This window comes from Fukomys damarensis, unplaced genomic scaffold (genome assembly GCF_012274545.1).
Source record: "Fukomys damarensis isolate Sample0158 unplaced genomic scaffold, DMR_v1.0_HiC HiC_scaffold_37, whole genome shotgun sequence".
In the NCBI taxonomy this organism is placed as follows: domain Eukaryota; kingdom Metazoa; phylum Chordata; class Mammalia; order Rodentia; family Bathyergidae; genus Fukomys; species Fukomys damarensis.
In genome coordinates this window covers 6,235,583-6,244,891 of record NW_022900949.1, presented here as the reverse complement: position 1 = coordinate 6,244,891, position 9,309 = coordinate 6,235,583, and the positions used below count along the sequence as shown (strand labels likewise).

General features: G+C 57.0%; 1 protein-coding gene across 1 annotated transcript in view; it reads right to left on the bottom strand.

Annotated features, from left to right (window-relative positions):
• Positions 1–701: 701 nt before the first annotated feature.
• Positions 702–9,309, bottom strand: part of Ilf3 (interleukin enhancer binding factor 3) — a 31,490-nt gene continuing 22,882 nt past the window's right edge. Inside the window, exons 16-22 of the mRNA XM_033759738.1 lie at positions 8,987–9,124; positions 8,714–8,890; positions 8,454–8,607; positions 8,308–8,361; positions 4,818–5,180; positions 3,941–4,069; positions 702–3,448 (exon numbers count right to left, since the gene is read on the bottom strand). Of these exons, the coding sequence (XP_033615629.1) occupies positions 3,312–3,448; positions 3,941–4,069; positions 4,818–5,180; positions 8,308–8,361; positions 8,454–8,607; positions 8,714–8,890; positions 8,987–9,124 (1,152 nt within the window). The 3' untranslated portion in view covers positions 702–3,311. The remainder of the gene's footprint in view (positions 3,449–3,940; positions 4,070–4,817; positions 5,181–8,307; positions 8,362–8,453; positions 8,608–8,713; positions 8,891–8,986; positions 9,125–9,309) is intronic.

Here is a 9,309-nt window from a genome sequence, read left to right as displayed (position 1 = left end):
TTACCGCCCCGTGGAAGGCGCGGCTTGCAGGAGCGCCTACTGGGAGTCGTGAGCTCTCTGCTCAGGACACACCCTACCGGGCGGTACCTTCAAGTCCCATAGTTGCTCAGTGACAAAGCTCACTAAATCCGCCGGGCAGTGCATCCCGGTGAGGTTTTCATTGCGCTGAAAGGCGCAGGGCGCAGGCACTGGGAATCCTTGGGACTGCCTAGAGGTTTGGAGAGGCAGTGTTCAGAGACCGAACCTGAGGTCTCCACGGACTTGGCCTGGGTAGAGGTCTTCCCCATCACTCCTGGGCCTAACTGGATCGGGGACCCTGGGATCGCCGCCCCTGCCTCCCTTCTTGCCTCAGCCACGTACTCCTCTGCCCTGTGGCCCCTGGTCTGGTCGGGTCTGAATCCTCAATCCCCAACATCGCGGGGGAGCAGGGGGAAGAAATCTTCACCCAACCCACCACAGCCCCGGGAACCCGGGTACACCTGCAGCTAGTTGTCCTCCGGGCCAAGCGCACCTTTCCCTCACCTGCCGCACCACCTTGTCTCGCACCAATGAACGGCTACCGGGACCCCTGCCTGTCCAGCAAGGACCCGGCCTCATGGCTCCTGGAGGCTCCGCAGAGCAGGGACGGTGCTCACCGCTATATTCCCAGCACAGGACCCAACATCTAACTGCCACCAAATACACACAAAGTGACACAATGCGACTCACACGTGTTTATTATGGGATGGGTCAGAGCGAGCATCTGAGCCTAAGGCCTGCTGCGTTGCTGTGTGTCCCGGGGTCTCTCTCGGGCATGTAAATAAAGCACAAGTGAACATGCAGATCAACACCGGCTGCAGTCAGGCCAGGGGGCTTCCCACAGGGCCAGGTCCCGTCAGCACCCAAGAGGCAGCAATGTAGAGTAAATGCCACTTCCCAGCCACGGCAGAGGATCATCAGGCCACTGGGCGAGGACCCCTAGCCAGGGACTCCATCAGGGCACCAAGGGCACTGCTTAACCAGGGAGCTGGAAATGCACTGTCATGCCGCATACACAATGCCCACGGCCACCTCAGCCACAGACCGAGGGCTTCTTTCCCCTTCCTCCACTCCTGGGCGTCCTGAGCCTTCTGTGGTGAGTCTGCAGCGCTCCCCAGCTCCTGCTAAACCCCTCCTGGGGCTCTATGGGGACTCCGGGCTCAGGACACCATCTACCTAAAGCACCCCAACCTTGGCCAAGGAGTCTCCACTGCAAGCCCACTCTCCCCAGCTGTTCCCCGCAGGGCCTGGCAGGTGCTGAGGGCCGAGACAATGCCACTGGTCTGGGACATCACAGGACGCTCAGCACCAGTGAGGTCCCCAAGCCGGCTCAACATGCCAAGGGCGCCGGGTTCTGCAGCTCTTCACCGCCCGGATGCCCGGGTGTGTGTGACCCACAGGCCAGGGGCGGGCTGGGGGCAGTCAGGAGTACGAGGGTGGTGGCTGATCTGGGAATTGGTGGCCTACGTGAAGGCCGGTGCAGGCGACACAGCGGCTGGGCAGCCACGTCGTTCTTCACATCCTCTCCTGCGCGCGAGTGACACCGGCTCCCCACTCGTGTCCTCTCACTTTCAACACAGTACAAGTCTCTTCTTGTCCTGGCCCTCCAAGTGTCCACGAGGGGACCACAGATTCCTTCTTCGAAATCGGAGTTGGGACCTACCCCTCCATGATGCTACCTTGGTGGGCTCCTGCGGCACCTCCAGGTCACCCAGATGTTGTCACTGTGGCCACCTCTTCTTCCCGCCTCTCCCCAGTAGTGGAGACATCAGTGCAAATTTCCCTCACTTGGCAAGGCCAGCCTTCACCTGCCCTGCGCCAGCAGAGGAGCTGCACGCACACAGGGTCCCAGCCTGTTGGAACACAAGGTCACCACACGGGGAGGCCAGGGGCGCAGCCCAGGTCTCAGAGGTTGGGGCATGCCCAGGGCACACAGGTTCTTCCCAGGCAGGCGCCAGCGGAGTGGTGCCACCAGCACAGCCCCTCTCGTGGGGACAGGCCAGTGCGGCCCAGGGCTCAGCAGCTTCTCCACTCCACGCTTAGCCACGGAGTTCCTGCGGTGAGGCGCACTTCTTCTGCACGCGGGACAGCAGCTTGAGCCTCTACCCACGAAAACTAGGTCCCCAACGCTGCAGCACAGCCCCGAGAGGTCTGCTACTCAGTCCAGGAATCTGGAACGGAAAGAGCTCTACTCTCCACGTGAGGCTCAAGGTACGTACTGAGGTGTCCTGCAGATGACAGCAACGCCAGCTCTCCCCGCATAGCTGGCCCAGGTCTGGGCTTACATCACCAGGCTTTCCTCAGCCCCATCCCAAGTGAGCTAGGCCTGTCCCAAGAGCAGTGGCTCCTGCGGGGACACTGCGCTGTACAAAGGTATGAGATCACACTACAAATGACACCAGAACTCCCAGAGGCAAAATAAGGCTGAGCTGCTTTTCTGGGGGAGGGGGTACTGAAGATCGAACTCTCGTCCCTGTACTTGCAAGGCAGACGGCAGAACCACTGAGCTAAATCCCGGCCCTCGAGCTGCATTTCTGGATTGCACCTCAAAGGCCAGTGGGGGCCACTGCGGACCTCCCAGACGCTGCTGGGAGCTGGTGCCAAGCCGCCCAGGTGGAGTCTGTGCTGGCAGGCAGCCGCCCCGGAAGGGAAAGATGTCTACAGGTGGCCCCTCTATGGTGACCAGGGGCCAATCTGCCATCCTCACCTCGCTTCCTGAGGGCAAGAGCAGCCTGGCTGGAAGGTCAGACGCGCAGGCCTGGGACGCACGCACTTTGCTTTTTCTTTATTAGTCTACATTCAGCTGAACTCAGATTTACTGCCTGAATGACCCAGACATACAAAATCCCCAGTCTTTCCCACTGGTTTTTAAAATAAAATCTTCACTTATAAAACTGAAACACTAAAGCATTAAAATACAGAAAGCTCATTTAACTCACTTCACAAAAGCATTAACAGATGACGTATCCCCTCCGTAACTATTTCAAGACAAACGAAGTCAACGTTAACACCAAGTGTAAAAAGACAGAGGGTTACCGAACGGCAAGAACTCAAACTCTACCCAGACAAGGCTGTAATGGCAACTAACAAACCACTGAAGACACGGAGTCCCAAACACGGCTAAACAGGGGTCACAGCACGGCTGGGGCCGCTGCACCTCACAACACAGCAACGTGGACGGGTGGGGCGGCCGGAGGGCCGGCTGACGTGGTAACTGTGATGTGTCGAACTGAATCGTCTGGCGGGCGGGCGGGCAGAAGTGCAGGAGAGGAGGCCGCAGCCCGCGAGGGCCTTTATCTGTACTGGTAGTTCATGCTGTGGTCTGCGTTCCTGCTGTAGCCGCCCTGTGAGGACTGGTAGGAGCCGGGAGGGCCGCTGTAGTTCTGGCCAGAGCCCGGGGAGTTGTAGTTCGACTGTGACGAGTAGCCTCCTATGAGAGAGAGGGTGGGTTAGAGGAGGGGACGAGGGCCCACCCGCCACCGCGGCTCCCCAGGAGGACAGCCCCATGGGCTTGATTTGCTCTGCTAAGTCTCGCACTTGTCCTCGGCTCTGGCTGTCACCAACAGCTTTAGACACGAGGTCGCTGTGACCCTAACTTCTGGGATGGTGACCAAGTGGTGAACTGGCCAGTCACAGAACCAGGGGTGCCTGAGCCCACTACTGCGTCAGAGTTTGCACCCGGCATCACAACTGAGCACGGCCCTCATCGTCGCTGGCACCTGAAGGGGCCAACCCTTCAACGAGCCTGGCAACTTCTCGTTTCTGAAAATGAAGCGCCCAAGAGCTGGTGTGGCCCCAGACCTGCTGTGCACAGCGTCCCGTCACCGTGACCCCACTACATGGTGCTCTGCTTCTGCCGGGAGATGCCCCTGTCACAGCACCTCTGGGACCCCCGGCTGTGCCACGTGCTGCCCAGGCCCACCTTGTTTGCCTTGGTATGAGGAGCCGCCCCCAGAACCTCCGCCGTAGCCCCCATGGGACCCTGGGTTGTAGGACGACCCGCCTGAGCCGTAGCTGTTCCCACCGCTTCGGCCTCCACTACCACTGTAGTCTGGGGGAGAGAAGACAGTGTGGTTAGGGGGCCTGCAAGGGCGCCCCTGGACACGGCCCAGCACCGGACTCTACGGATGTCTGCTTCAACTTGGCACGTTATCAGACCCACAAAGTGGCGCCAGGGGCCACCCAGAACCCTGGGAGGTCAACCGGCTCTAGGTCAGGCTGGTCACCAAGCTCAGATGCTCCACTCTCTCACGCTGCCACTATCTTCCCCTCCAACTCAAGTGTGAATGTCAGTTATGACCAAGTTCAATGGCAAACCGAAATAAAAACTGCCATTGTCCTAAATTCTGCAAGCTGAGTTTCAGACCCTCTCCGGGGTCTCTGAGAGGTGTGACAGCACCCCACTGTCACCAGGAAGTGCTTCCTGGCTTACTCATGCATGTCACAGCTCGGCACCCTCGAAGCCCCCAGCTGCACTGAGCTCGCTCCTCCCTCACAAGAGCACCTACACTGCCAGTGAGGCCGGTGCAGTCTGGGCACGGGTCAGACAAGGATGTAGCTCTTTGCAGGGGGCTGGAGGCGGCAATGCCTCGTTGCAGTCCCAGGAAGGTACGTGGCAGTCTCCACCCAGCCAGAACCTCAGGACAGGACGGAGGCCACAGCTACACCTGTCCGTGAGGAAGACTGGGGTCCTGACTCCGTATCCTCCCAATGCCACCCATGGCCACACAGCCTGTCCTCTTCCTCGGCCCACAGGCCTGGGCCGTGCTGGGCTGTGGGGGCACCAGAGGCCAACTCACTGAATTTGCTCTCGTAGCTGTAGTCCGAGCCGCCCCCGCCTCCCGGCGAGCTGTAGGAGTTCGAGTAGGAGTAGTTGCCTTGCCCATGGTTGTAGCCCTTCTGCTTGCCCTGTGGTGGGCCATAGTTGCCGTACTGGCTCTGGTTGTAGGACTGCTGCTGACCCTGGTGGGACTGGTAGCCTGAGCCGTAAGATGGCTTCTGCTGGGCCCCATGTGGCGGCTTCTTCCCAGTGTGTTTTGGGGGTACCGGTGAGTTGTAGTTGTCCCCTTGGTAGTAGGAGCCATAGCCGGAAGAGCCACCACCGCCCCCGCCGCCGCCACCACCAGCATTCCCAGAATGCCCTCCGTTGCTGTAGAACTGACCTAGACAGGGAGGCAGCGGGTCAGGCGGAGGACGAGGAAGGGAAAGGGGGTGGGGGAGGAGGGTGGCAGCTGTGGGCCCTGAAGGCTGACCTGCAAACCTGTCACCCAGAGGCAGCCGGGGACAGGAGGAGAGCAGGCTCTGCTGGAGAAGGTCACCTGGCTTGGACCAGCCCAGCCTTCAGCTCCACTCACCCATCAGCTGATGACAACAAGGAATCTTTGCCAAGCAGCGGCGCGACAGCAGCTTTTGCAGCAGGTGTCAACATTACAATGAGATGGGCTCCAAGTGTTGATGACATTCAGGACTGACGGCTACCCAGATGTCCCCAACGGTGACAGGAAAGCAAAGCCCCAGAGAAGCAGCAAGCCACCCCCACCTTCTCCCTCTGTGCTGGAAATGGGCTGGACAGGGACAGGCTTGGGGGACGCCAGATCCCCTATGGCGCACCCCTGGAGCCACCAGCATTCCTGAAGGCCAAAGGGTCCGACCTCATTCCCGAAGAGCGAGGCGAGGCTCAGATCAGTGACAGCGGAGGCTCCCTGTCTGCCTGCGCAGAAACCCACGGCTGAGGAACAGGGGAGACTGGCTCAGGGGGAGCAGGGCAGGGCTGGGCACCTATGCCCTTCCTTTTTCTCAGCACAGTGGCTGTGGAGCACTGGCCAGCCTGAGCCTCGGGACAGAGGAGCTGGTCCTGAGGCCCAGAATGCTACAGCAAGGAACAGCTTCTGGTCACTAGGTCTATCAATGCTCTCCCCCACCAGAGCTTGTGGTGGAGCAACAGGACAGCCTATGGAGTGAGGGGGCAGGCAAGGATGAAGCCACTCTGCAACACCCGGCGTGGGGTACCTGGGATCCCACAGCAGACGGGCCTGGACCCATGGACCCAAGGGGACCCACCCCTCGGGGCCCAGGGCAGGCGTGACGACAGCCTGTACGTCCTTTCCAGACAGAGCACCAAGGGCTCCAGGCCTTCTGGGGGTGGTGACAGGGGAGACCTCACACACCTCCCACCCCTGGAGACGACACAGTACCCCATGCTGGTGGTCAGGTGCCACAGGGCACAGGTACTCGCCCACAGGACTGGTCTGCAAATCAGGTGTCTGTTTTCTTCAAGCAGCACCCCCCTCCCCCGTCACAAGCCACAACACTGAGATGCAGGAAAGCAAACATGCGAGGCTCAGTGCGGACCCTGTGGACCCCTTCCTGAGAACCCCATCACCACCCCTTCCCCAGTGTCCTGCACTGAGCGCCCCACCTGCCCCGCCTGAAGCCAGGAATGAATGAAGACGCAAGTACGGCGGGCTTGTTACTTTAACATGTATTGATTAAAAAAAAAATAATAGGAGGAGAAGTTTTCAACGTCATTCAGGATAACTATTTCCTGGTATAAAAAGACATTATTCTCAAACAATAACTTTCTAAAAAAAAAAAAAAAAAAAAATACATCATGCAATCAGTTTTAAAAAGTTTCACTGAAAGTTTCAAACCTTGGGGAACAAATCATACAGTAACCGTTTTGACCAGTTTTTGCCTGAATAAACGCAAAATCTTGCAAGTCAACACAGATGCAGGCTTTGTTATGAAAACGAATGCTGAGCGGAAGCTAAACCCCAGCATCCAAGGAGGGCTCTGCAACCAGACTGGCTGGGCAAGGAGAGGTGTCCAGGCCACCGGAGGTCGTAGCCTGAGCTCAGCAGCCTGGCCCTACTGCAGCACACACAGGCTCTTCACTCTCAAACCTGGAGACGGACCAGGCTCTTTACGCTTGATTTTATTTGGGGGGTGGGTACTGGGGATCAAACTCTGGACCTCGCGCTTGTTAGGCAGGCGGCAGAACCACTAAGCTACAACCCTGGCCCTGTTTGAATTTTTTGAAAGCCCCATTTACAAATCCAGAGTCCACGCACTTGCAGCTGTGATCCTGACTTGCAATATTTCACATTTTCTACCCTTTAAAGCCTGTCTGTTTCTCGCACAGGTAATGAATGGAAGCACAGTTTTGATACCTTTGAGAGTTCACTCTCTAGCTAAACCAGCCACAAAATACCACATTCCAAACAAGAACCCACCAGAGTGTTACAAAGGCGGGAGGAGGTAACTCAGCGCAGTGTACAATTCCCCACATTCCCAACATTTTACATGCTCATTTAATTAAAAAGAAAGTCGGTTGCTCTGGATTCAGATGTGGTGAAATTTTCATCACTGTCAAAGGCATCAACCAGATTTGGGAATTTGTTAAAAGGTTAAAAATTGATACAAAACCTGCTGTAAATTAAGACAAAGGTAGATTAAAATGCGTCATTAACTGTCTCTTTAAATAAAGTAATGCTTTCCATAAAAAGCAAAGGTGGGCTTTTGCCTTGATGCTGAACAACGCTGGCTCTAGAATTCTGTGCAAGTCTGCACAAAAATACATTCTCTGAGAAAATGGTTTTCCACTTAGTGTGAACTTCAATATGACCAAGTTCAAAGGCAAATCACGATAAAAACTGCCATTGTCTTAAATTCTGCAGGCTAAGAGTTTCAGACAAGCTGCGGTGGAAAGCCACGGTTGAGAAACCCAGTGAAGCACAGGGACACAGCACGGACACTTTGGGTTTTGGAGTTGGAGGAAATTGGAGTAAAAAGTTGATTTTGTGTGCAATACTTTTAGACGCTCTAGGAAGACCCAAAATCATGATAGCCGTAGCAGTCTGTGAAAAAGTCACCTACAAAAGGGGGAGACAGAGCAGAGAGAAGAAATTAGAATTCTTTTGAAAAGGGGCACAGAGCGCCACATTTGAAATTCATGTTTTAGATTTCTCTGCTCCTGTGACCCCCAATGAAGGCTCCTTCTCAAGACAAGAGCGGTGCACTGGCAGGAAAGGCGCATTCATGAGATTGGTGCTCCGTATGGCTCAAAGCAGAGAAATTTAAAATTCTGACTTCTAAGGAATTTGGAAGGCACACAGTGAGTGTGTCAGCACTAAGACTCAAGGACGCCTGTGGGACAGGCCTCGAGGGCCTTCTGACCTAATCACCGCAAAAAGGTGCGAGCGGCTCAGCCTCAGGAAGGCTGCGCGCCCTGCTCTCAGACCCCACCAGCTGCTGCTTCCGCCCACGAGGAGACAGAGAAGCACAACTTACTGTAGCCTGCTGTCGCCGAGTTGCCGCCGTACCCATAACTTCCGTATCCGGCGCCTGGAAGAGAGCAGCAGGTTACAGGGTAAGATGTGGCCGGCCCCTGCCCCGTCCTTCCTGGGGGTCCCACATGACAGGGAGATGGCTCTCACCAGCATTCATGTAGCCTCCATGGTTGGCACCGCCAAACCCTCGTCCTCGCCCTCGCCCTCGGATGCTGCTGCCTCGGCCCCGCCCGCGGAGATTGGGGGGCGGGGGCACCTCGTTGTGCATGGGGCCACCCATCCCGAAGCCAGGATTGTGTGGCTGAGGACAGAGCAGAGCAGACAGCAGGGTCAGGCTACCCGGCCCCTGGATTAGACAGGGGCCACACCACTGAGGATGCAGGGTTGAGAGTCGGTCCAGTGCTCACCTTGGCAGCGAACTTTGGTCCGCCTCGGACAGGAACTGGTGCTCTCTTCTTTTTGTTGGCATCGAGGGCGAGGGGGGCATCAGGGAAAAGCTTCTCAAGCGCAGCAAGGGCAGCGTATGCCTTTGCCACTTTCTTGTTTGAGCCAGCACCTTGGAACTTCTGTCCATCCACCTCGACCTGGAGGGAACAGATGGGCGTGGTGCTGACACAGTGCCCCCATGGGGAACCTCCGCTGACTCAGGCTCCTGGTAAAAGCAGGGCCAAGAGCCTCACCTCCATGACGAAGCGCTTGTCGTGGCTGCCTCCAGTCTCAGAGATGAGCTCGTACTTGAGGCCTCGCCTTTTCTCATTCAGTTCCATAACTGGGTTCTTGCCATGCTTAGTCAGGATCGGCCCCTGCTGTTTTACGTTCTCAGGGAAAGCACAAAAGAAAACCAACAAACTCAGCTACAGGCTTTCAGACAGGGCTGTGGCCACGGCTCCACACCCCTGCTAGTCCTGCCTGTGTCCCTGCCAGCTCCTCTGGGAGCCTGCATCATCATGAGCAGCAGCCACCTCCACCTGCACCACTCTCCGGTAAAAAGAACATTTCCCCC